General features: G+C 52.3%; 1 protein-coding gene across 2 annotated transcripts in view; it reads right to left on the bottom strand.

Moving 5' to 3' along the window:
• Positions 1 to 3599: 3599 nt before the first annotated feature.
• The window catches only part of CD40 (CD40 molecule), a 35151-nt gene continuing 11323 nt past the window's right edge, over positions 3600 to 27427 (bottom strand). The window contains exons 1-9 of one of the 2 annotated variants that reach the window (XM_061630697.1): positions 19964 to 20071; positions 15760 to 15847; positions 15117 to 15239; positions 14864 to 15010; positions 14325 to 14418; positions 13785 to 13846; positions 7152 to 7280; positions 5572 to 5597; positions 3600 to 5377 (exon numbers count right to left, since the gene is read on the bottom strand). In XM_061630697.1, coding sequence (XP_061486681.1) covers positions 5228 to 5377; positions 5572 to 5597; positions 7152 to 7280; positions 13785 to 13846; positions 14325 to 14418; positions 14864 to 15010; positions 15117 to 15239; positions 15760 to 15847; positions 19964 to 20029 — 885 coding nt within the window. In that variant the 5' untranslated portion in view covers positions 20030 to 20071 and the 3' untranslated portion in view covers positions 3600 to 5227. Of the gene's footprint in view, positions 5378 to 5571; positions 5598 to 7151; positions 7281 to 13784; positions 13847 to 14324; positions 14419 to 14863; positions 15011 to 15116; positions 15240 to 15759; positions 15848 to 19963; positions 20072 to 27427 lie in introns of those variants that run through there. The other variant, XM_061630696.1, reaches the window with a different exon arrangement.

A 27427-nucleotide genomic window follows, 5' to 3' on the forward strand; every position in this document is an offset into this window, starting at 1 on the left:
CTTACGTAGCTCCGCAAGATGTTTGCAAGGAAGAATGCAACTCCTCCCCCTCTCTGCCAGTGTGCGTGTCTGTGTGCCTGCGTGCGTGTGGCCACATCCATGCATGGATGCTCTTTCAGTCTGTTAAGCTTCTATTTAGAATAAAAAATAAAAACTCCCATCAATTCCATTTCTATCCTCCCTTTTTCTTTAGCCTCTGGAAAGTTTACAGTACTTGAGAAGTATACAAATGTTTTTAATATGCTGCAATACAAAAACGTGTCACTAAATGGTTAGACATTTTGTTGAGAAACAACACAAGGCAAGTGATATAACATTTTGGGCCATTGAAAGAGTTGTGGGCAATGATAGACTAAACAGCAAGAGCGAGCTATTCTGGATTATCTCCTTGAAAAGTCTGGGACCTCTGGGGTTGAATGAGGATTTGGATTTCTTTGAGTTTAAATAAAATCAAAAACAAGGTCCTGTATGAAACTTGGCTGACTTTCTGTAACCACTGAACATGTCAGTCAGTCACGGTAAGTACCAGCTGGATCAGTTAAACTTGTAAATGCAGTGATTGTGCAGCTGGGCTGATTTATATACTGACTATGGACACCAGCAACATTTGAGTTTGGTTGCGTTGAGTGTGGTGCTGGACAAGGAACTTGAATTGCCTGGATAGAGTAAAGGAAACAGATCTCCACTGGCCAGTATAGGGCATTATCTTCGCTTTTTCATGGGGAGGGTGAGTTTCATGTTGTAGCTGGCCAGCACAAGAATTTGTTTTGTTTGAGGTACACAGTACAGTTTCATAAGGTGTCAGTCTCATGTTAATGTTTAAGGATACAACATAATGACATTTTAAAAAGTATGCAAAGTGAGTCATATGGAATGTGGTCTTTAAAAGTATTTTGTTAATGTATAAGACCATGGTGTTGTCTTTACGAGAATGATTTTAGTTTGTTTTTGTTTTTAGCTCCTGAAGGACAAATTCTGAACCGCATGGAGCATACAACAAATCTAATCAGCACCAGAGCCTGTCTCTCTTTCCTGCCTTCAGTTTGGTGCTCTTCCCCTTTTGTTTCTGCAGTATAAAAACGTGCCACTAAATGCCACTCAGAGCATCTTGCATTGCCTTCCCAGCTTATGTGTGTGGGGGAGGGTGCTTTTCTGAGGCCACCCGGAGCAGCAGGATGCCCCACACGTGCCCCCCAGGTCCTCGGCCTGGATGCATGAGATGCAGGGAGCGGAAAATGGATCTGGGCCCACAGGCGAGGCGGGGCGGGGCAGCCCAGCCAGGGTGGCTCCGGGTAGCAGGTGCGGCATCCACTCGCTTAAAACGCCCCAAGCCGCGTGCAAGAAAAGGTATGGCACTGGGCCCCCTCCAGTCACGCTGCCGGGGCTAGGAGAGACGGGGCGCTGCGGACCCCTTACTTTGTGAGAGCCGGCTCCCTCTCAGCAGAACTCCTATGTCTTCCGCATCCTGTGGAAGGGGAGAGGGTTAGCCACTGAGAAGAGTCTTCTGGAAGTTGCCCCAACCTCCTTCTTGCTGATATGCGCTGCCCTCGCCCAGGGGATGGCATAATCGGACACGGGCCGTGGGGCGACCCCCCCCCCCGCCGCCGAAGGGGCCCCACACTGCTGCATTTGCCAAGGCCTTCCTGCCTCGGGAAGGAAACCCGCGGCCTCGCCGGCCTGGCCACGAACTGTTCGTGCCGCTCGAGAGCGTGACGCGACCCCGGCCCCCCTCCCCAGCGCAGAGCCGCATCCAGGTGCCGAAGGCGGCGAGAGTCGGCTGGCGCGGGGCAGGAGCGCCACCTGGTGGGCAGAGCGAGTCCTCGCCGCCGGCAAGTGCCACGGCAAAGGCCACGCTCGAGGGGGCGGCGGCGGCTCCTGGCGCGCCATGAAATGTGGCCGCGTTTTTAAAGCTCCCGCAGGGAGATTCGGCCACTGTTCGTGACGAGGGGCTCTCAGAAGGGCAACTCACCCACCGAAGCAAAAAGAGCCCTGCCGGGGGGAAACAGTGCCAACGCCCGCCCGTGCTCTAGAGGGGGCACCTGCCTCCTTTGGACGGAGCCCTTCCAGGAGCCGGCAGAGACTCGCAGCGGGCTCCCCGCACGCCAAGGACCCTCCAGCGCCGAGGAGGCCTTTTCAATACCGCGTTTGCCGTTTTCGAAAATGAAGTCATCTGCAAGCCATCTCGGAAGGATTTGCCCCCAAAGGCAGGCTAGGAATCAGCTCTCGTTCAGTGCTTGATGGGCCAGAACTGAGCAAGAGGAGGAAACCTGAAATCGGCTCTTGCGCCCTGGGGACTTCTATATGGGCATCATAGAGGTACTGAGGCCCAAGGGCACCGCCCTGGCGACTCTCGGGCCCACACCTTGAAGAAAACGCAGCACATCAGCCAGTTGCTCACACGCCCCGGGGCCTGGCCCACTGATCCTCCCCCAGCTGCAAGCAGACACACCTCAGGTCATGCCCGGTGCCAGCCCAACGTTTTGGAGCCCGGGGGCGACAGACAACAGGCTTGCTCCGCCTCTCCTCCCCCCCCCCCCCCGTGCAGTGCAGTTGGAATGGCTGCTCCTGGCCCCCCTCCCCCAACATCAAATGATGCAGCCATTCCACCCCCACGCAGCTCTCACTCGGGCCAGAGCACCCTTCCTCCAGAACGAGGCACTGGGAGAGTGGGGGGCTGCAAGAGCACCAGCACAGCTTTCACTGTAAAGTTTAAAGATTTTGCTGGCACAAGAAGACACCCTTAGTGGTCTTGCGCAGTAGCAGGCAACCTAAGAGAAAGGCAACTGCTGGTGGCTGTTCTGTGGCCAGGAGGCACCGGTGGCTTTCTCTTGGACAGGTGGGCAGCTGCTAGCCTCCCACTCAAGCCAAAAGGCTCAGCTTAACCTCATAGCCATCCTGGCAAATGTACATCTGCATAGATGTTTTTAATGCTGTTTTGTTTTAATGTATTTTAAGATTTGTTTGATGTTTTAAAGTGTTTTAGTGCTTTGTTTGCCACCCTGGGCTCCTGCTGGGAAGAAGGGCGGGATACAAATTAAATAAATAAAAAAATATAGTGAAGTAGTTGCCTTGGTCCTTTAGAGTACACTGGTACTCCAAGGGGTTACTGTTATGTGCCTTCAAGTCAATTTCAACTTATGGTGACCCCATGAATCAGCCAGCTCCAAGAGCATCTATCATGAACCACCCTGTTCAGAGCTGTACATTCAGGTCTGTGGTTTCCTTTATGGAATCAATCCATCTCTGGTTTGGCCTTCCTCTTTTTCTACTCCCTTCTGTTTTCCCCTGCATCATTGTCTTTTCTAGTGAATCATGTCTTCTCATGATGTGTCCAAAGTATGATAACCTCAGTTTCATCATTTTAGGTTGTAGTGGCAGTTCTGGTTTCATTTGTTCTAACACCCAATTATTTGTCTTTGGGTGTGTGTGAGAGATTGAGAGCACTCCAAACAGGATTCCAAGGCACCCCCCGACCAATTTCTCCAGCCACCCGACTCAACAGTTCCAAGCGCACCTGCTCTTGCAGTAACTTAAGCCTCGAGGGCAAAGGCACAGAACGGCTGAGGGAAGACAGGGGAGCCAGAATCACCCAAGAGCAGTAGATGACTACTGATATAATCAAAATAAAAAACAGATTAACAAAACATAAAGAATACAGAATTACCATTCAGAAAATAAATATGAGCAAGTGCTTCTTCTTCTTGTTGAGTTGCCCCCCCCCATGCTCGACACAGACAGCAGGCAGATCATCTTACATGACCACAGACAGGCAAACAGCAATAGTTCTGAGATTAGACAGACTGGGGGGCAGGAACATTAGCAGGCACAAAGGCCCCTTGAAGGCTCTGGATTCCAGGGAGCAACAGTGGGAGCCCAGAGAGGTCTCTTGCCTCCCTGCCCTGCCAGCGGGCATCCCAGAGGCATCTGACTGGCCACTGCAAGAAGCAGGTGTCCAGATCTGCCCCTGGTGGGTCCTGGTAGGGCTCCTCTTGCAAGTCACAGACCAGAGGCCTCCCACTACCTTCCTGGCAGAAGATGGCACAGTGGGCAGAACAGGGCCTCTGCTGTCACTTCCAAACTGACAATCCCCAAGACGAGACAAGTTTGGGGTGGCTTTGGCCTACTCAGTGTCCGGCATGAAACCAAATTTGGTAACGTGCCTCTGAGTATAGGGTGAGTGGTGGCAGCTCCTGCAATCAGGACTGCATCACCAAAGATGGAGAATTACATGTTTGTATGTTTGTTGGTGTCCTTACTTTGCTGCTTAGAGCACACCTAGAAATTTGCTAGAATATATTTCACCTCCCGCTGTTTTCTTTTGTGTAAACTGAAGATACTCCTCATGTCCACTGTAGACTATTCTACAGAATAGTCAGTGCCATTATTCCACAATTGTTTTTGGAGTTTTTTTAGTGTAAATTATGCAAAGTGTTGCTGTACTTCATATATTCACAGAAACAGAAAATAATTTACCATAGGAAACTTCACTAAAACTGCAAAGTAAATCAAACATATTTAAAGTGTGTATCTGAACTATATCAACAATGTTGCTGCTTCGTCCCTGCTAAAACATGACCAGCACAGCGCACACATCTTGTTTCTGTTATTTGGGCTGGTGTGTTGGCACCACACGTCTGTCTGGTCTGAGGGAAGGACAAAGCAGGGGTTGATCCAGTCTCCTGGGCCAGTCAGAATTCAGGGGGAGGAGGACATATGGCTCCCCCCCAACATGTACACACAGTTGAATGTTAAAAGGTTTGGGGACAACCTACAGCCAGTCCTCTGCCTTTTGTTCACCCCGGACACGGTCTCTGGGCCTGCTGCCACAATGGGAGCAACAACAATATCCCAAGGGTAGGAGGACCAGGACCCGGGGGCAAACGATGGTCTTGGGGAGGGGAATGATGGTCTCACCTCCTCCTCCTCTCCTCTCCCCATCTACAGCATTTCTATAAGGCCACCCCTCTGAGAGAGGCCCCTTCCTCCCCCCCCCCACTGCTAGCAGCTTCCACTTCCAGCTGTTCAGCCGGTGGCCCTGCAGGAGGAGGGAGGGAGGGAAGGCGGGTGGGCAGCAGGCCTTCTTCCTTTTGGGGCTTTGCAGCCAGGCGGCGCTATGGGGACACAGCCCAAGCCAGCTGGAGGGAGAAAGTGCCACAGCCAGATTGCAGCCGCAGGTCTGGGAGTCACAGAGGGAGGTCTCAGGCACGGGGCTGGTGTCCAGCGCCCTTCAGAGCTGCTCCTGTTCGGCTAAACGGCTCTCCTTGCCATCTTCTTGGGCCACGGGTTGCCCCCCCAGCAGCGTCTCTTGGATGGGCAAGGCTGGGCACTCCTCCTCCTCGGTTGGCTGCTGCCGCACAGGTGGCAAGGGGCCCTCTGGCTGCTCAGAGAGAGAGAGGGAGACATCAGCAGGCAGACCTGCAGAAGCAGGGATGGGGGCCTCCACTTGGCCATTATTTCCCTGCCAACAGCAGCTCCTTGCAGGGGAAGGGGCCGTTTCCCTCCCAGAAGCCCCCCCCCTGCCCCCTTACAGCCTCCTCCTCAGCCCCAAACAGCCACTGGAGGAGGACATACCTGATTCCAATGAGGCTTCCAGAGATCTAGGCAGGAGAAAGGGAAGAGTCAAGGCTGCGGCACGAGGCACTTGAAGAGCATCTGGCCGATTCTATTGGGGTGTCCACACTGTGACCCACTGGGAAAAGTAAGGGTCCCCTGCAGGAGCTTTAGGGTTAGGAACCCCCACTTCCTCTGGGGCACCAATGGACTGGCACAATTGCCAGATGCTGGAGACCGCAGGAGGAGAGTGCGCTGGCTCTCAGGCCCTGCTTGCCGGCTTCCTCCCTTTGCGGTGCGTCTGGCTGGCCCCTGTGAGGACGGGAGCTGGACTAGACGGGCCCCCTTTGGCCTCATCCAGAGGCTCTTCCGATCTCCTGACAAGAGGCGGAGCCATCTAGAGCCAGAGCCGTCGCGTCCACTTTGGAGCGATACTGACGCTCCGGTTCCAACAGGCCAAGTTGGCAGGTCATCTTCTCCCAGGTGAGCCTCGCCAACAGCTTACACAGAGTGGATGGCAGGGGCTTCTGCCTGAATCTCCCCCCCCCATATGAGCTACCCCAGCTGCACAAGAAGACATCTCTCTGAGAGACTGCCAAAGGCTGGCTGGGGGGGAACCCCGGGGGACCCTCCTGTCAAAGCTAGAGTGCACCTTCTTCGCAAGGCAACACTGGGATTGTGGCCGACTGGGAATGCGTCGGGCAGGTGGGGGCCAACCTCAGGCGGTGCTCAGGAACACGACACTCCAAAGCCGCCTTGTCCTGATGCCTTTGTTGCTTCTCGTGCCTAGGAGTCTGCCCACCCGCCCACCCCATGCCACCTCTTTCCCTCCTCCATAGATGCCCATACTAATTAATTCATTACCTCCACCGGCTTCATTGCCTAAATGTACCTCAGTGGAGGGGCTCCCCCTTCTCCAGCCTCCTCCTCCCACCTGACTGAGGCAAGAACCCCTCTTTGTGGCGTGCATTTTAAAGGACACGAGCAGACCAAGCTGCGTTAGCCAGAGTTTGGATACCCGCGTGTTGGGAGTAGGACCCGGAAGGCCAGACTCATGGCCTGGACTGGTCCAGGGTCAACCCCGTGGCTGCCTCTTGGGGCATTTTTAGAGGCCTCCCTCTCCTGTCTCAGGGCAGCAGCTGATGCTACCTGAATGAGCACCATGAACCACCGGAATTAGCTCACGCCCCTTTGCTTGGCTCTCCGGGTTCAGACTCCTCACTGGAAAACACTAGCAGGCCCCGAGCGGCACTTTCCTGCAAGGGAAGTACACTAGATTTATGCCGATGTGCAACTATCCTGTGGGGCACATGCTCCGAGCCAGAATCGGGCCGGAAATTCCCTGCTGCAGAGAAGCACTTGGTAGACCCCAGTGAGAGTGGAGCTGAGCACAAGGCCTCCTTTTTTCACACCAACCGTCTCCTTCTGCCGCAGTAGGAAGGGAAGGCACAGCCCTCTCTAGCCACCTGCCACCCCCCAGGGAGAACTCTGGCTGAGCTCACGACTGGAAGAGAAACAAGCACTACTACCCTCCCCCCCAGCCACGTCCCTCTCCTACACAGATCCCAGGGGATGCCACTACCTGCCACCCAGCAACTCACCCTGGCGGTGCCGACGGTAGATAAGAAGTGCAACACTCCCCAGCACAAGGGCGGCAAAGGGAACCAGCACCAGCACCAACAAGTGGGTCCTGCCAGCTTCTCTGGTGGGAGGAAGAAGCAGTGGTACACCTGTGGAGGCAGGCAGGAAAGGAGCTACGTGAACCCCCTGGACTCCCAGGACAGGCAGGGCGCGCCCCTCCCCACCAAAGCTGCTTCCAGAAACATCTCCCCTTCACTGGACACCTCTGGCAGAGCTTGCTGTGACTTCACAAGCTGGAGTCTGCACCATGTGGTGGAGGACAAGGGTGCCAACCAACCGGCAGGCAGCCTGGGGACGTTTCAGGGTCCACTACTACCGTGTGAGACTCAAGTGGCCTCAGTGGCACCAAGTGCCTTCCACCAGCTTTGACTGGTGGCCCGGCTGTGCCCCTGTCCAAACAGGAATAGCCCAATTTCTGTTGTCTCTGCTCTGGTAACCTCTAGGCTAGATTATCACAACGTGGTGTGGCTGTTAGTAATTAAATTTACGTCCCACCTTCCCTCTCAGAAGAAGCCCAGGGCTGCCTTTGAAGACAGCTCGGAAACAGCAGCTGGTGCAGAACTGAGCAGCCAGGTTGCTGATGGGCAAGATGGTCTGAACACGTAACAGCAATCTTGACACAACTGCACTGGCTACCAATTAGTTTCCAGGCTCAATTCAGATTCAAAGTGCTGATTTTGACTATAAAGCCTTATGTGGCTCAGGACCTTAATACTTCAAGGACAACCTCTTCCAACAGGAACCAGCCAAGACCCTGCATTCATCATCTGAGGCCTTGCTTCCTGTGCAACCTCCAGGGGAGGTGAGGAAGGTGGCGACATGAGAACAGGCCTTCCCAGTGGTGGCTCCCCGTTAGTAGAATGCTGTCCAGGGAGGCATGCCTGTCGCCATCACTGTCTGTTTTTAGGTCCCAGACAAATACGTTTCTATTTATCCAGGCCTTTGGTCTTTTAATTGGGAAGGGAGGGAGTTATCTTAGTGGCCTTTTTTGTACTCCTCCTTTAGGAAGGGTGGGGGTAGCTGGGTTTGTCCTTTATTTCATTTATTTATTTATTACATTTCTACCCCGCCTTTCTTCCCATGATAGAAACCCAAGGCGGCTTGCATGTGGTTCCCAGGCGGTCTCCCATCCAGGCGCTGACCAGACCTGGCCCTGCTTAGCTTCAGCAGGGAGCTGGCCTCACGTGCCTTCAGACACACTTTCAGGTGAGTATATTCGTTTTGGTTTATTGCCGTTTTTATATCTTTGTAGACTCCTTCAGCAGTTAACAACCCAGCCCTTTTCTATTCCTCCTTGTGGCCACCAACTTGGGTTCCCTGTAGAGGAGGCAGCTACAGAACAGGCAGCCCTTACAAGCTTCTACAACTTTATTTACTGACCCAGACAACTCTCTGCACTAGAGCACGGGGTAAGGCAATTAGGCACCAAGCAAACAGCAACATCTCAAACAAAGTTAAGCCAAGCTTTTACTTAAAAGTTTTCAAAAAAGGCAGCAATTTAAACAGTTATTGTGAAGATTTTTTTTAGCAAGAACACCTTATTTTTAGACCACTGCATAAAAATAAATCAGCTGGTCCAGACCTGTGCTGTATGATTAAGAAGGGCCCACAATAGCCTGCTGAGAGATTTGCAAAGCACTTTGAGGGCAGAATTGCTCAGATCTGCACCAAACCTGACGCCAGATTTGTAGGAGGTCCTTGGACCACCCCCAAGCTGCAGCCTGTGGGATCAGTTTCTGTCACTGCAGCCTGAGAAACCCCTGCCCATCGTGGCTGGTAAAATCTAGTAGGAAAAACGAGTCCAGGGAGTGGTCAATGCCTCACCACAGGAGGGAGGTTTTAGAAAGCTACAGTCCAGTCTCCCAAATTCCTTTCCTGGGGGAGTTGGAGGCACTGTATCATGGCAGGCCCACTCCTCCTCCCTGCAGGATGGTTACCAGAAAATTGTACTAGCTGCTCAGCCCAGTGGCTTTTGGGCCATGGGGTCCTGTGAGGGCCCATTCCATCTCCTACTGTTTACTTGATTTATACCCTGCTCTTCCAGTAGCAGCCCAGAGCTATCCAACATCGATATGAACCTGCTGGCCACTAGCCCTTGGGAATGCAGAGCACGGCGCCACCCGTCCGTGGATGACATGCAGCTCTCTCCATCCCATTGGAATCAAAAGAGGCTCTCCAGGTGCTGGACTGATGCTCCAGAGCAGGGATGGGTGGATGGCAGCTAATAAACTGGGGCTGAATCGTAGTAACTGCTGTGGGTGGCAGCTCCCCATGGACAGGAATTAGAAGTACAACCTGTTCTGGAGGGGCTGCACCCCCCCGAAGGAACAGGCTCACAGTCTGCCAGCACTCCTGGATTCTAGTCTGGCTCTGGAGTCTCAAGTGGTTTCTGTAGCTAGGAGGACTTAAGCCAAACTTGGGCTGATTGCTAGACATGCCCGTTTGTGGACTGAGATAGTTTGGCTTCAGGTTTCTACACACCAATGACCCCCTGGCTACTATAATGTGTTCTACATGGGTCTGTCCTTGGAAATGGTCCAGAGGTTGCAGCTAGGTTGGGCAGCTTGATGGGAGCATCTGTCACTGGTCCTGACAGTGCTGCACCGGCTGCCTGTGAGCTGTCAGGCCCAAATCAGAGTGTTAGCACTAGCATAAGAAGCCCTCAACAGCTTGGGAGCCAAGCACCAAAAATGGCGCTTCCCCCAATAATCAAACATCTCAGGTTCTAAGTCCACCAGGGGAGGCACTGTTGGTGGTGCTGCCTGGTTAGCACTGACCCTTGACAGGGCCTTCCCCGTGGTGGTTCTGGTGAATGCCCTCCCTGCTTAGGTGCATCTGTCTCTCTCGTCATTAATTTTCAGGAAGCACATAAACACATTCCGGTTCACCCAGGCATTTGAGGGCTAAAAGATTCTGTTCCTGCCAACCTTGACATTTTTAGCTGAGGGTATGAGATCATTTTTAGATGTTTTTAAAATGATTTTATTTCAAATTGTATTGTTTAACCATGTTGGCATTTGACATCCTGTGCACTTTTGGGAGATTGGGATACAGATTTAATAGTAATTAACCAAATGAAAACTTAAGAACAGGCAAACCTCGCCCAGACTGTTTCTCTGATGATGGACTGCCTTCAAGTCGAACCCGACTTACGGCGACCCTATGAATAGGGTTTATGTGGTAAGCGGTATTCAGAGGTGGTTTACCACTGCCTTCCTCTGAGGCTGAGAGGCAGTGACTGGCCCAAGGTCCCCCAGTGAACTTCATGGCTGTGTGGGGATTCGAACCCTGGTCTCCCAGGCCGTAGTCCAGCACCTTAACCACTACACCACACTGTTTCTCTACCCAAGCCAATACTTCGCAGTGCAGCAGGTTGCAACCCTCTCGTCTTCCAAACCCACTGCAGCCCCTCCCACCACAGCTCCTTTCTTCCAATTTCTCTTCCAACCTCCATTTACCAGCTTTACTTATTAGGGCTGTGTACCACATTTGGTCGAGCCTGGAGCTGAACTGGTGTGCCTCAGGAGTTATTTGTAATAGTACAAGGCAGCCTGCATCAGCCCCTTCCTCAAACAGGGCAGAGAGCCCATCCCCAGAGCTTCACTTACAAGCACAGGGCAATTCCGAGTTAATAAAACCACCAGCCCTCGGCTGTAAATTCCATGCACCATGGGAGGTAGGAGGGGAGGCTGTGTTTTATTGACAGGTATTCCTGCAAATGAAGGAAGAAACCTTTCCAACTGCAGCCACAATCTTGTTCTAGCAACCTAAGAAGCCTATCTTTGTTTCCTCCTTGATTGCTTATTTCTGGGCTTCTAAAAATAATTTTGGTAGTTAACTAGTCATAAGAACATAAGAACATAAGAAGAGCCTGCTGGATCAGGCCAGTGGCCCATCTAGTCCAGCATCCTGTTCTCACAGTGGCCAACCAGGGGCCTGGGGGAAGCCCGCAAGCAGGACCCGAGTGCAAGAACACTCTCCCCTCCTGAGGCTTCCGGCAACTGGTTTTCAGAAGCATGCCGCCTCTGACTAGGGTGGCAGAGCACAGCCATCATGGCTAGTAGCCATTGATAGCCCTGTCCTCCATGAATTTGTCTAATCTTCTTTTAAAGCCATCCAAGCTGGTGGCCATTACTGCATCTTGTGGGAGCAAATTCCATAGTTTAACTATGCGCTGAGTAAAGAAGTACTTCCTTTTGTCTGTCCTGAATCTTCCAACATTCAGCTTCTTTGAATGTCCACGAGTTCTAGTATTATGAGAGAGAGAGAAGAACTTTTCTCTATCCACTTTCTCAATGCCATGCATAATTTTATACACTTCTATCATGTCTCCTCTGACCCGCCTTTTCTCTAAACTAAAAAGCCCCAAATGCTGCAACCTTTCCTTGTAAGGGAGTCGCTCCATCCCCTTGATCATTCTGGTTGCCCTCTTCTGAACCTTTTCCAACTCTATAATAGCCTTTTCGAGATGAGGCAACCAGAACTGTACACAGTATTCCAAATGCGGCCGCACCATAGATTTATACAACGGCATTATGATATCGGCTGTTTTATTTTCAATACCTTTCCTAATTATCCCTAGCATGGAATTTGCCTTTTTCACAGCTGCCGCACACTGGGTCGACATTTCCATCGTGCTGTCCACTACAACCCCGAGGTCTCTCTCCTGGTCGGTCACTGCCAGTTCAGACCCCATGAGCGTATATGTGAAATTAAGGTTTTTTGCTCCAATATGCATAATTTTACACTTGTTTATATTGAATTGCATTTGCCATTTTCCCGCCCATTCACTCAGTTTGGAGAGGTCTTTTTGGAGCTCTTCACAATCCCTTTTTGTTTTAACAACCCTGAACAATTTAGTGTCGTCAGCAAACTTGGCCACTTCACTGCTCACTCCTAATTCTAGGTCATTAATGAACAAGTTGAAAAGTACAGGTCCCAATACCGATCCTGGAGGGACTCCACTTTCTACAGCCCTCCATTGGGAGAACTGTCCGTTTATTCCTACTCTCTGCTTTCTGCTTCTTAACCAATTTCTTACCCACAAGAGGACCTCTCCTCTTATTCCATGACTGCTAAGCTTCCTCAGAAGCCTTTGGTGAGGTACCTTGTCAAACGCTTTTTGAAAGTCTAAGTACACTATGTCCACTGGATCACCTCTATCTATATGCTTGTTGACACTCTCAAAGAATTCTAATAGGTTACTGAGACAGGACTTTCCCTTGCAGAAGCCATGCTGGCTCTGCTTCAGCAAGGCTTGTTCTTCTATGTGCTTGGTTAATCTAGCTTTAATCATACTTTCTACCAGTTTTCCAGGGACAGAAGTTAAGCTAACTGGCCTGTAATTTCCGGGATCCCCTCTGGATCCCTTTTTGAAGATTGGCATTACATTTGCCACTTTCCAGTCCTCAGGCACGGAGGAGGATCCGAGGGACAAGTTACATATTTAAGTAGCAGATCAGCAATTTCACATTTGAGTTCTTTGATACTAGTCAGTATCATGCTCTCCCCCTCCACCCTATTTCTTCAACAGATTAGTATGTGTGAGCATGTACGTGCAGCTAGCGTAAAGGTGAATTTTCCTAAACTTTACTTTCATTCATTTTCTTTCATACCCCGCCAATTATCTGGTCTGTTATTTAAGCACTGGCTGGTCTGGCTGATGCTACCTACCTGTGACAAGTATTGCTGACCTAATTTTTAAAAACACTCAGTTTTTGTTCAAGGTCTCAAAGGAAGGAGCAGGGTAAACACAGGAGCATGACAATTGCCATGATTGAACACTCAGTCTTTTTATTTATTTTAATAAAAAAAAAATTCTTTTGAAAAAGCAACCCTGAATGGTGGCTAGCCTGAAAACCCCTGGAGCTACTGACTTGATATTTTGCAGGGGTAATCCCCTCTATAGGGGCTTCCACGTCCCCAAATTTCATGTCCGTAAGCCACCAAACAAGAAAGTTATGGCCTTTGTGGTTTTGCAATGCAAATGAAGGGGATTTTTGGAGATTTGTAATGCCTGCATCATGATCTGGATTGAATCTGCCCAGACCAGATCAAACTGGATCTGAATGTACAAATCAGAGGCACAAGTTGGATGGGGGTCCGTACACAGTCCTATTATTATATACATTCTTTCCAACCCCCCTCCCCAAATCTCGCCCAACCAGAAGGTACCAGAGTTCTGTTGGGGTTTCTCTCTCAAAATTCATTGGTTTCCCTCCCCCGCCCCTTAGTGTCAGTTTCCTGGACTGAACTTTTGCCCCACCGGGTCAGAACAGCCCCCAACCCAAAAAGCACAAGCCTGGCACAACGGCAGTAGGAACAGTGTCACTCCTTCACCGGTGAGCTGTCCAGAGGGAGCCCTGCTAGGAGTCCTCCCCACCACCTTCAGCCCATTTGGGGCAGGAACTGAAAGCCACACAACACTGTCCCAAGTGCATGGGGGGAGAGGGCATTTTCCCTGCTGGAGCTCCCTTGAATCTTGAAGAGAAAGCCCGTTCCTTGCCCTCCATGTGCCCCAGGCACAATCCCCTCTGGCAGACCCTGCCAAACTTGCACCCCCCACCCCTGGCTGTAGCTGGGAGCTCACTCACCGCAAACAACATCTGACGTGCGTGTTCCATTTCCCTTCCGGACAAGTTTTCTGTCCTCGCAACTGCAGTGACAGAGTCAGACTCTTAGAGGGCAACCAGCCGTTACACCACACAAGCCTTTTCTGAAAAGAGCCTCTGCACCTCCCCCCCCCCACACACTCTATTTATATTTGGAAAGAGATGCAGCAGCATGCAGAGGGGTGCTAACCCTCCCCATGGAGGTCCGGATGAGCCGTTTTGCTCCAGATCTTTCTCTCGGCCTCCTGCCCCCCACTTCGCTGCTTTTCTTAAAACGGCACCTGGACTCAGTTACACACATTTGCATGAAGTGTGTGGTTAGCCATGTAGCATTCAGTTGCACGCACCCACCTCTCCCTACCCGGAGCTCCACAGAGAGCCAATCGAGGCCCAGGTGGCCTCCTATTTGGGCCCACACTTAGCTAGGGAAGAGGGCCCTGGAGTTGTCGCCATGTTCAGCAGCACAGGAGCCAAGGACCCCCAGTGCCCCTGCCCAGCCACAGGACGCCCCACTCATCATACCTGCTCCATGGCTGGCATCGAGCTGTGGCAGATGAGATGTTTGAGAAGGTGCCATTGGGACATTCAACACAGACCGTATCACTCCTGTGGCTTGCTGGAAGGAACACGGAGACACCGTCACACATTAGGGTACCATCACACCCCAAGGCGCAGAGTGGGGCTGGGGCCGAAGCCAGAAATCCCCCCGCTTGCAGTCTTGTGATGGTCCCATGTAGCCGCTGCAGCAATGCCTCTCCACAGCTGCCTGGAAGTGGGGAGAACCCGTACTGGTGTGGAAGGCCAACTGACCCCCCACCCACCACTCCCCTACAATGGGTGCAGGTCATCCATCACCACCTGCTTGCAGAAGGGATTAATCCGATTCAGGGCCCTGCCCTGGGAGGGGCAACAGATAAGACTGCCTCTGAGCGCACATAGAGCGAGACGTTTCCCCCACACTGGACGCACCGCAGCCCAACCCAGGATCCAGCCAGGCTTTCGCCCTAGCAGCCTTCACCTGAGGGACCCTCACTTTCCTCACGGGGTCTTTCTACACTCACCTTCTCGCAGGACTCCCTGACCCGGACCACAGAGGGTGTTTTGCCAGCAGGTCTGGCACTCGTGGCTGGAGCAATGGGTGCCATTCCGGCACCTGCACACGACGTCCCGCGTTGCATCTCCATCCCGGTGTACAAACAGAAAAGCGTCTGAAGGAGGGAGAGATGAAAGCGAGCGTGCGGTTCATCTGCAGCAGCACCTATCCAGTGGCAGGATGTGGGGAGAAGAGACACCCCCACAATCACCACTACTTACTCTCATCGCAGTATCTGTGCGGGGTGCAATGCTTCTCTTTGGTCCAGGCGCCCTGGAAGTGCCGACTCTCACATGGCTCACAGCCGCTAAGGGCGTCAGGACACTCGCTTTCCACCTTGTTGCCTGCAACGGGGACCAGGTAAGTGCTTGTGCCCAGGGTGGGGAAGGAGCATGGGCCCTGTGGGGTGCCTCTGTGAGCCCAGTGCAGAACGGGGCCAGCTGTGTGGGTGGAGGGGGCGATCCAAGGCCAGACGTGGTATCAGGCTGCTTCCTCTGTTCTCTGGGGGTGTTCTCACTCTGATCTTGAATGGCCCAGGTTGGGGGGGGAGAGAGAGAGAGAGACAGACAGACAGACAGACAGAGAGAGACAGAGACAGAGAAACAGAGAGAGACAGAGACAGAGAAGAGCGCTGGCTGGCATGGGGCAGGCGGGCTTTTGACTGCAGCAGGCCATGGGATTGCTGCTTCTGGCAGGCAAAGGGGCCCACAGGCACATCTGCCCCAAGCGTCATCGGACTCTGCCTGAGCACAGGGATGAGTCTAAGGATTCCCCTGCCGCAGGCCTTGGCCCTCGCAGGGTGGGGTGGGGGAGCCCAAAGGGGGAGGGAGGGAGGGAGGGGCAGGAGTCCCACATGGCTTGTACCTGGCGGACATTTCTGGCAGCACCTGTCGCCCTGCTTGTACTGAGTGGCGGTACAGTTCGGGCCCTGCTCCAACGCCAGGCACTGCAACTGAGCAGAGAGAGGAGGAGGTAGAGCATTAGTCACAACTTCAACATAACAGTTGTCATCGTCACCCTCCCAGCCTCACTCTGCCCCCCCAAGCCTCTCACAAACCCAAACCACAAAGCCGCTATGAAGAGAGAGCTGTTGCCTGCAACACCCAAACTTCCGTTCAAGCGGTTTGGGAAATATGATAATAAATGTTGCTTATCTGTCACCGTCTCACCACCAGGCCACTTGGCTTTGAAGCTCCTAGCCCTCCCACAGAACAAGGCTGAAGAAACATGCACCTGCTGGTTCTTAACCCAGCCCAGATGGTGGGCTATCATTCATAGAATAATCAAATCACAGGGTTGGGAAGGGCCTATGAGGCCATCGAGTCCAACCCCCTGCTCAATGCAGGAATCCAAATTAAAGCATACCAGACAGGTGGCTGTCCAGCTGCCCCTTGAATGCCTCCCATGTCAGAGAGCCCGCAACCTCCCTAGGTCATTGGTTCCACTGTAGTACCACTCCAACAGTTAGGAGGTTTTTCCTGATGTTCAGTTGAAATCTGGCTTCCTGCAACTTGAGCCCATTATTCCGTGTCCTGCACTCTGGGATGATCGAGACGAGGTCCTGGTCCTCCAGTGTGTGGGAACCTTTCAAGTACTCGAAGAGTGCTATCCTATCTCCCCTCAAGGCTAAACAGGCCCAGTTCTTTCAGTCTCTCCTCATAGGGCTTTGTTTCCAGTCCCCTGATCATCCTTATTGCCCTTTTCTGAACCCATTTCAGTTTGTCTGCATCCTTCTTAAAGTGGTGTCCAGAAATGGATGCAGTACTCAAGATGAGGCCTAACCAGTGCCAAACTGAGGGAACCAATACTTCACGCAATTTGGAAACTATACTTCTGTTAATGCAGCCCAAAATAACATTTGCCTTTTTTGCAGCCATGTCACACTTTTGGCTCATATTCAGTGTTGATCAACAACAATTCCAAGATCCTTCTTGCATGTAGTATTGCTGAGCCAAGTATCCCCCATCTTATAACTGTGCATTTGGTTTCTTTTTCCTAGTTGTAGAACTTTGCATTTATTCCTGTTAAATTTCATTTTGCTGTTTTCAGCCTAATGCTCCAGACTATCAAAATCACTTTGAATTTTTTTTTCTGTCCTCCAGGGTATTAGCTGTATCCCTCCCAATTTTGTATCATCTGCAAATTTGAAAAACATTCCCTGAACTTCCTCATCCAAATTATTAATAAAAATGTTGAAGAGCACTAGGCCCAGGACCGAGCCCTGCAGTACCCCACTCATTCCCTCTCCCCAGTTTGAGAAGGAACCATTGATTGAACTCTTTGGAGTACGATTCTGTAGCCAGCTGCGGATCCACCTGACAGTTCCATCCAGACCGCATTTAGCTAGATTGCTAATCAGAATATCATGGGGCACTTTATTTATTTATTACATTTATATACTGCCCCATAGCTGAAGCTCTCTGGGCAGTTTACACTTTGTCAAAAGCTTTGCTGAAGTAGATATATTATGTCCAAAGCATTCCCAGAGTCTACTAGGGCGGTCACCCAATTTAAAAAATGGCATAAGATTAGTTTGACGGGATTTGTTCTTGATAAATCCGTGTTGGCTTCTAGTAATCACTGTTGTTTTCAAGGGGCTTACAGATTTGAAGGCAATGGAGATCCAGAAAGAGGCAGGCCAGTATCTGAACACATCCAGCTCCAGCGCATCAACCCAGGCCCCTGCCAGATCCATGACAGCGGTGGAGGCAGCAATTGCCTATAGTGCTCAAAGGGAGCACAGAGGTGAGAAAGGGCAAGAACCAAGGCTCAGCTGTTCTGAGGATCCACAAAGGTCCATTCGGGGACAAGGGGAGCTGCCGAGCCTCCAAACCTGGAGAGGCTCAAAAGGGGGCCAGGCAAGCCGGCCGCTGCCTGGGATGCCTCGGGAACAGGCTGCCTGGCTTTGGAGGATGGCTGGCAAAGGCCCAGAGGACCGCTTGGCACCAAGAAGCCGCAGGAGTAGAGAGAGAGTAGATGATGTACAGATATACAGGAGGCCTTCCTGAGGGATCATGGCTCATGTCTGCCAGAGGGGACTCCTAGGCTACCTCACCAGATTGTGGAGAGAATAAAGCTGGCCACCCGGAGGTTTTTGGCATCAGAGTAGGGTACAAATAATACTAATACATTTGCCCTGGGAAGGCTCTAGGGTGCAGCTGGGCAAAGGAGCCTCACCAGCCCCCTGCAGATCCATGGGGGCAGGATGGGGGGGGGACTTCATATTTGATTCATAAGAACATAAGAAGAGCCTGCTGGATCAGGCCAGTGGCCCATCTAGTCCAGCATCCTGTTCTCACAGTGGCCAACAGGTGCAAGTCAAAGACCCCCCAGATTCATCATGCCAGACAAAAGTGCACACTGCTTTCCATGGAGCCCATCCAGACGCACCACTGAAGGGAAGGAGGCCCCATGCAGGCCTGCAGCTGCCTCCCATTCCCTCCCGCCGTCACATGGGTGGCTTGAAATCCCCCCTTGTGTGCCAAAGAGTAGGGGAAAGTCCCCACCTTCTTGTGAATCAACCAGGGCAGCCCCTGCTGCTGTGTGCAGAGACAAGCCCCTGACCCCAAATGATGCCAGGATGACCCAGGCCCAAATGATGCAGCATGCCAGAGAGTCACGCCTGCCTCCCTGAAGGGACCTGGAGCTGGGGAAAGGGCTGAACCCCAGCAAATGACCCCCCCAGCTGCCCTGGACTGAGAGGGAAACTGCTAGGAGGCTGATCCGCCAGGGCCCTCCATCCCATGTGCAGCTTGGCTCTTGAGAATACCAAAAAGGTGTGCAGGGGGGTGTCAAAGTGGGACTTAGGGGCATAAGTCCAACCCCCCATCTGAATGAATGAGCAGAAGGTGACACCCCCCCAGCAGAAACTCTGGCTTCACACATTTGAAGCAGCATTAATTCATTTAACAAAATTTATGTACAGCTTGATTATAAAAAAAACTCTAAAAAGTTTACAGAAAAAAATTAAATTATCAGTAAAAGCTTTGTTGTTATATGCCTTCAAGTCGATTGCGACTGATGGTGACCTTTGAATCAGCGGCCTCCAAGAGCATCTAAAAACAAGTAATTAAAACATCTTAAACAATTAAAACAGCAGCAGACTGGAAAGATTGCCTAAATGGACATCTGTGTGTCAGGATAGGCTTGCCTAAACAAAAAAGTTTTAGGCAGACACCAAAAGGAATACAGCCAAGGCGCCTGTCTCCGTAGCGAGTCATAAGGACATAAGAAGAGCCTGCTGGATCAGGCCAGTGGCCCATCTAGTCCAGCATCCTGTTCTCACAGTGGCCAACCAGGTGCCTGGGGGAAGCCCGCAAGCAGGACCCGAGTGCAAGAACACTCTCCCCTCCTGAGGCTTCCGGCAACTGGTTTTCAGAAGCATGCTGCCTCTGACTAGGGTGGCAGAGCACAGCCATCATGGCTAGTAGCCATTGATAGCCCTGTCCTCCATGAATTTGTCCCCACGCAGGGAGTTCCAAAGGGTACCTACTGAAAGATTTCTAACAAGCGCGGAAGGAATGTTATGCACCACAATACACATTACCATGCGCGGGGGGGAGAGGGGGGCTTAAGGCACCTGAGTCAATCTGAAACTGCTCCGCTGCCAAAAGAAGCGCCCCCCCCGCGGGGGCCCGGGGAGCGGTTGGGGTCTAGCCCGCCCTTCACTAGCCCGCGACCCCCGCCCCGAGGCGGCTAAGCGAGGGCAGAAGGGCGAAGCGCCCCCGCCTGCCGTCTACGGGGGTTCGCCAGCAGTTCAAGCGGCACCCACAACGGCCCCGACAGGAGAGCTCGCCTTCCCCGGGCCCCTGGCAGGAGGAGGAGGGCGCCGCGGGCGAGGCACTCGCGAGCGAGGGGGATTCCCAGGCGCCGAAAGAGGAAGCCGTGAGAGAGAGAAGGGGCGGCCGGGCTGTCCAGACCCTCCGCCTGGGGCACAGAGCGCGCGCCAGACCCCACCGGCGCGGCTTTCCCGGAAGGGTGTGCCAGTCTCGCCTGCCCGGAAAGTGGAGCTGCGGACGGGTCGCGCCAGCCGAGACGCCCTCCAGGCCGAAGGGAAAGCGAAACTCACCGCCAGGAAGGCGAAAGCGCAGCCGGCCCCACACGCCACAGCCAAGCTCAGCACCCGCAACCCCATCGCTCCGTCACTTGACACTCGCGGCGGCAGCAACTGCTGCGTCCGGCCTTATAAGCCCCAGAGTCGGAGGGGACGGACGCAGGGCGCTCCTGCCAATCCGGTGCGGCGGCGTTCCTCGGAGGGGGCGGCCCGTGGGCTGGCCAGCCCCCACGGGCAGGGCTTCGGTCGCTTGGAATCTCCCAGCTGTTGGCTTGGCGCCGAGTCAGCCGCAGGAGCTAGGAAGCCGGGCGTGCCTCTGAGCGTGGACAAAGCGTCTTTCTGTCGCGTCTCCGGAGGCCTCCTCGCCCAGGCCGGAGGACGCGATTGCCCGGCGGGTTGCGGTTAGGAATTCAGCCTTGGGCATGGGCCGTAGGGTTGCCGCCCGTTGACGAACTAGGGGAAAAAGCCTGGGCGGATCTTGGCCCCTCCTTCCTGCGAGTGGGGCCCTGGACCTCTGCCCCCAAGGCCTCCGCTATGGCCCCCACCGGGTTTGGCGGTAAAGAGGCGCCGCAAAGGGCAGGCATCCATGAGGAAAGACTGAACGAACTGGGCCTGTTTAGGATAGCGCTGTCCAAGTACTTGAAAGGTTGCCACACAGAGGAGGACCGGGATCGTGCTGGTGGTCCCAGACTGCAGGACACAGAATAATGGGCTCGGGTTACAGGAAGCCAAATTTTGGCTGAACATCAGGAAAAACTTCCTGTTAGAGCCATATGACAATGGAATCAATGGCCTAGGGAGGTGGTGGGCTCTCTGACACTGGAGGCCTTCAAGAGGCAGCTGGACAGCCATCTGTTGGGAATGCTTTAATTTGGATTCCTGCATTGAGCAGGGGGTTGGACTCGATGGCCTCATAAGCCCCTTCCAACTCTCTTAGTATTCTATGATCTAACAGCCCCTCCAAACGAAACCAACTGGAGTGATGCCTGGCCTGCCCACCCATTACTCCCCGCTGCAGCAAAGCCATCTCTGGCCTGCTTCAGGGATGTGACCATTGACATGCAGTCACACTCTCAGCTTAGCCTACCCTTCAGGAGTGTTGTGAGGATGAACTAAGCGGGGTGTAGGTGGGGTGCAAATATATACAAAATAAATACACCTTTTACAGAAGGCTCCTTTCTCAACCTACTGCCCTCCAAATGTTTTGGACTACAACTCCAGGTTGTGCTAGCTGGACAGGTGAGGGTATTTTTTTTAAAAAAAGTGTAAATGTTCATAATAACTGTTACTACATTTATATTCCATCTCACAGGGGTTAGATTCGCTGGCCTTATAGGCCCCTTCCAACTCTACTATTCTGTGACCTTTCCTCCAAGGAGATCCAGGTGACGTACATAGCTCTCCTCCCTCTCCATTTTTTCCTCACAACAACCCTGTGAGGTAGGTTAGGCTGAGAGAAGACAGGTGGGAGCTGTAAGCCACAATATATGAAGGGTGCCATGTTGGCAAAGGTTGGAGGGATAAAATGCATACGAATGACTCACACACACACCCAAAAGGTCTGTGGCCAGACCCACAGAGAGACTTGGGGGTCTCTCCTTGAGGGATATGCTAGTCCTTCTCCAAAGAAATCAGATGTAAAAATAAAACAGATTTGCTTCAGGTTTTTGCTGTTTCCCATTGGCTGATGATGGACCCCTCAAGGGAGCCTTCAACTCCCTCACCGTAACATTTCAAGCTACAGGCCCAACCAGTTGCCTGCTGGTAGGGCCTCTGGGACCCCGGGTAGGGCAAGCAAGCAAGCAACACGGGCTGTCCAAAGGCACTCTGTGTGCCTGGGGCAGAACATGGAAGCCGTGCCCTGCACATTCCAAACATGGGACACGACCCTCGAGGAAGTCTCCCTACCAAACCTGTGTCATGAAACCAAACGGGAGGTTTGCATGTGCCCTACAAGAGTCAGCGCGAGAAAGCAGGCGGGGGCTGATTGGCAGGAGATTCAGGGCAGAGAAGGAGGTCTTTGTTTGTTACCTGGATGAGGCAGCTTGACCACTGTGGTTCACCCACTGGTGACCTCACAGCTACCCTACGTGGGGCTTCCTGTGAGAGTGGCCCATCTAGTCCAGCGTCCTGTTCCCAACCGGAGGCCTGCAAGCAGGACCTGAGCACCACAGCAACTGGTATTCGGCACTGTGGAGGCATGGCTACTAGCCTTTGAAGGCCTTATCCTCCATGAATTTGCCCTCCAAGCCTCTTTTAAAGCCATCCATGTTGGCAGCCACAGTTACACAACAATGAGCATTTGTCCTGCTTTGCCTGTGGGGTGTTTACACGTCTTCTCATTAGTCATTTGATCATCCCAGAGTTGTCATTGCATATGCTCATCACTTTCCAAACATCTTTTTTATATGGGCTTCAGATGCGCAAGCCTAACCTCCTCCTGGGATGCAGTTGTATCACTCCTGCAAAATACTGTTGCGCGCCTCCTCCAATCTCCGAGCGGTGAGATTTCGGGGGTCCTTGCGCCTCTCCAGTGTTTGGTTTCCTTTGGGAAGAAGGTCAGCGGAGACTGTGGTGTCTTTATGAAATATGGTTTATTTATTTACACACATTCCAACCTGAGCTTAGGATGGAGGGGTTCAATGCATCAGCGGTCCAATATCCAGCTTTTCCATCTGGGTGCAGGGGCATCCTATACCCATGATGCAGAGGGATAGCCTCTCTGCATGCCTGCAGCCCCAGCCATTCTCTAGAACACACTAAAAACTGCCAGCACACTTCTGCTAGCTCCCAGGAGTGGGGGGAGGCTCTCCTGTAGAGTTTAAAATGACAAAAGGGGTCTTCCTGGCCCGTTCACCATTGCTAGGCAACTGATCGGCCCATTATCTTACCTGGCCACTCTATTTGATTAACAAAGGAGATTCATCTGGCTAGCAGAGCCAGCCCCCAGGGCATAGGATTCCAAATCAGAGGCTGGAAAGGTGACCCACAGAAATCATCCATTCCAACCCCCCATGCTCATAACAATAAGGACAGGCTGGAGGCGCCATTGGTCAGATCCCCACTTGGTTTACAATCCTGGTGCCAGGAAAGGGCTGTTCTAGGAGGACTTGGCTGTCCCTCCCCCTTCTTGCTTTGCAGGAAGGTTCTGAGCAAACCCACAAATTCCCCTTTGCGCTGTGAATGCTGTTCTGGGTGCAGAAGCAAAAGCCACATGGAGGCTCCCTTCCGTGCATGGCTTTGGTGACGCGGCTCTGGGATTTACCAAGCACAGCAGGGCTGGGGATGCCCCTGCATCTCTGGGGAAGGGAAACCAATGCATCATGCAGGGAGAGGAAGCGAGCAGGGACCCCACCCCGGGTAGGTTTTTTCAGCTGCCTCCCAGGCTGAGCTGAGCTGAGCTCTGCCAGAGAGCCAAGGGGCCTCTGCCTGGGCCGTCCCAGGCAGTGAAATTCCTTGGGGGATCACACCCACTTCCTCACTTCCTGCAAGGCTTGGGCCATAGCTGGAGGCTGCTGCGCTGGCCCAGGCAGGCAGGAGGCTTGCCTGACAATTCTTCAGGTAGAGACAGGCAAGAGAGGGCAAGAGGCCGTCCCTCCCCCTCACTCAGCATGGCCGGCACACTGCCATTAGGTAGAGTGAGGCAGCATGCCTCAGGTGGCGAATGCTAGATGGGGGGGGTGAGCAATGCCGTCTGGCCCTTCCCTGCACCCCTGAAGCTTCCCTGCTGCCCTTAGCTGTGGTGGGCACTGCCCTGTTGCCCCTCCAGTCTGCTTCAGGGGAGGGGTGGGGTGTCATCCTGTCTGCCTCAGGCAGAAAACTATACTGGGTTAGTCCTGGAGCTCACTATTGCCTGCACTGGCTGGCAGCTACTCTCCAGGGTGTCAGGCAGAGAGCCTCCGAGCCCTACCTGGAAATGCCACTGGGGCTTCAACCTGGGGCTTTCCGAATGCAAAACAGATGCCCTGCCACTGAACTGTGGGCCCTTCCCATATTTTGTGAGCTCCATGCATTATCACAGGCCCAGAAGATGTTATACACCAGATGCGTGGGACAGTCTCCCCACGCTATGTTTCGATTGTGAACGAAAAGAAGCCATGGAAGCGCCGCCAATTTGAAACAGTTGAGGGGGGAGTTGCTTAATCCTTCCCCCATCAAAATTGCCTGTTGAGCGCACGCAGACGCACACACGCTTTCCCACCTTCAGGGGGAAAATACATATCCGGATGCCTAACAGTGCAAGGAGGACCATTAATTGCAAACCCCCCTCCCCCAATTTGGTATCCCCTCAAATCCTATGCCAACGTTTTGTTCCACAAACATCACCCTCAAGCATGCAAGAGACCCACACTGTCACATCCCTACCAGCCACGGCCAAACCTCCTCTTAGGACATCAGGGCTGTCCATAAGCGACACCCTTCCCTGGCTGTGCTTTGCCCTCGGAATAGTTTTGCCCAGCTGAAATGTGTCAATATTCCTTATCAGAGTTCAAGGACACACAGATGGAGGACCAAGCAGAGCCTGAAAGCCTGTGTACAAACAAGCCTACTGCAGAAAGGCAAAATTTACATTGGTTGCTCAGCCCACCGTTGCCTCCGGCCCGTGGGTGGTGCCCCAGAAGGGAACGCAGCCGTCTTTGGGCTGAAAAAGGTTCCCAGCCTGTGGTGAATGAACAAATCAATAAAGACATTAAAAGAGCTTACTAGTGAAAGCCAAGTGCCCAGTTATTGCCGCAAACACCAACAGAAACCCCTCTCAATCAAAAGGATTCACTTGCCCTAATGCCTCTCTCAACCTCCCTTTGCAACATCAAAGGCAAGGTCAGCGCTAGCATCAGAGCCCCTCCAGCTTATCCTTCTTTCTCTGTGTTCACAGGAAAAAGCTGTCCTCCCCTCCCCAGTTCAAAACGTTTGACCACACCCCACAAATTCCTAAACTTATGAGTTCTCCAACATGGTCAAGCCCCCCCAAAGATGAGTTCTTCTTTGTAACGTCAGCAGAGCTGCACCGCAGAAAGACCTGTTCCAGATATTGGGATAGCTTGGAAATTGCTTGGGCCGCTCACCCTGACCAGCCACCCAGGCTGCAGTTGGGCAGCAACAAACAAAAGATACCACAAATGGTTCCCTGCTCTCCTAACTCAGGCCCTATTTCATTGGGGAGGGGGGTGCGAAGAGAGAGAGAGACAGAGGGAGACTGAGATCTGTTTTTAAAAAACGTTTTGTTGATATTCACACACTGCCGCCCTGCAGGGAGGGCCTCAGCATGGCAGCAGGAGCCCACTGCAAAGGAGGCAAGTCAGAGGCACAGCAGAAGCCAGTTTGCAGCACCATCAACAACACTCCCACTTGGATGGCACCAAAGGCTAAGCTACTTCAAGCCAAAAACCTCACCCTCACATGCATCCACCTCCTTGTGCCCCACCCACTTGCAGAGAGGCTTATTCATACCCCCCTTCCCTTATAAAAGTTCAAGAGGACCCACAGACAAGAAAAACCCCGAGATGCCCTAAATAATAATAAAAAACCTAAACACACACGCATACATTTTTATGCTTTAAAAACAAACAAAAGTAGAAACAGTCAAAGTTCTGGCTAAGCCGGAGTAAGAACAGGACGACCCCCACCCAACTGCACTCAGTCCTGCCCCTTCCCAGGCTCCCCAGGAGTGAGGCCAGGAGAGTCAGGAGGACTTTCGCTGCCGGGGGGGGCAGTTTGGCTGCCCCAAATAGCATGTGGACTCTTCAGTTTCGGGGGGGGGCAAACCTAGGAAAAGGTGAGGGCTGCCCAGAGGTTACAGTGGCATCTTAGCGGCCTCCGGCTGCGTCCTGTCTTTGAAATGTGCTTTTAGGATGGTCATTTCAAAACCTGCAAATGTACATGCAGGCACAAAGGACTGGACGGTCTCTACACAAAGAGAGACATTAAGGAAGGTAACACAGAAAAGCCTATGGGGGAACATTTTCATACAGGATAGAATAGTAGAATTGGAAGGGGCCTATAAGGTCATCGAGTCCAACCCTCTGCTGAAGGCAGAATCCAGCTCAAAGCATTCCTGACAGGCAGCTGTCCAGCTGCCTCTTGACGGCCTCCAGTGTTGGAGAGAGTCATTGGTTTCATTGTTGTACTGCTTTAACAGGAAGTTTTTCCTGATGTTCAGCCGAAATCTGGCTTTCTATATCTTGAGCCCATTATTCCGTGTCTGGGATGATCAAGATGAGATCCTGGCCCTCCTCTGTGTGACCAACATTTCAAGTACTTGAAGAGTGCTATCTATCTCCCCTCAGTCTCGCTCCAGGCTAAACATGCTCAGTTCTTTCAGTCTCTCCTCACAGAGCTTTGTTTCCAGTCCCCTGATCATCCTTGTTGCCCTCCTCTGAGCCTATTCCAGTTTGTCTGCATCCTTCTCGAAGTGTGGATACCAGAACTGGACGCAATACTCAAGATGAGGCCTAACCTGTGCTGAATAGAGGGGAACTAATATTTCACACGATTTGGAAATGATACTTCTGTTAATGCAACCTAAAATAGTTTGCCTTTTTTGCAGCCACATTGCAATGTTGGCTCATGAACAACAATCTCAAGATTCTTCTCGCATGTAGTATTGCTGAGCCAAGTATCCCCCAACTTAAATTTGTGCACTTGGTTTTCTGAGGTGTAGAATTTTGCATTTATCCCTATTAAATTTCATTTAACCTGAAGTAGGGCAGGACAAAGCACAGGCCACTCCAAAACAAGTAGTCAGAAGGAAACAAAAGGTAGGAGAGAGTATGGACGGGAAGGATACTCCAGTGGTTGTGACCTGCAAGGTGTGTGCCATGTTTGTTTTCTTGCCTGAGAACAACATGGCGTCCATGTGCAACAATTGCAAGCTCGTGGCACTGCTGGAAGAAAAAGTGAGAGGCCTGCAACGGTGGGTGGCCACACTGAGGACTATAAGAGAAGATGAGGAGTTCTTAAAGAGAACGCTGGAACAACAGCAGCAAAGAGAAGTGGAGGTGGAAGAACAACAGCATGTGGTAGCAGAAGAGGAGGCTGCTTTCGAGAGGAACAACAAAGTGGAGGAAACTCTGTGGGAAAAGGTGACAGGAGCAGAACAGCTAGAAGACACCCTTCACCAGTGGAACTATGGAACCGCTTTCTACCACTTGAGGATGAGACTGGAGGACAGCCTGTGGTGGAAGAATTGCAGGAGACCTCGTGCGACAATGAGCAAGAGGCTGAAGCTCAATCAAACAGGGACAATGAAACCACATCCCACAACAACAAGAAGAGAAGAGTACTAGTAGTGGGAGACTCCCTACTGCGTGGGATCAAAACCCAAGTATGCTGAGAAGATCCGTGGACTCGCCAGGTATGCTGTCTACCAGGAGGAAGGATTAGGGATGTGATGGAAAGGTTGCCATCACTCATCTAGCCCACCAACAGGTATCCCTTTCTCCTCATCCATGTGGGAACAAATGATACTGCTAAACGGAA

The sequence above is a fragment of the Rhineura floridana genome, chromosome 6 (assembly GCF_030035675.1).
Source record: "Rhineura floridana isolate rRhiFlo1 chromosome 6, rRhiFlo1.hap2, whole genome shotgun sequence".
In the NCBI taxonomy this organism is placed as follows: Eukaryota; Metazoa; Chordata; class Lepidosauria; order Squamata; family Rhineuridae; genus Rhineura; species Rhineura floridana.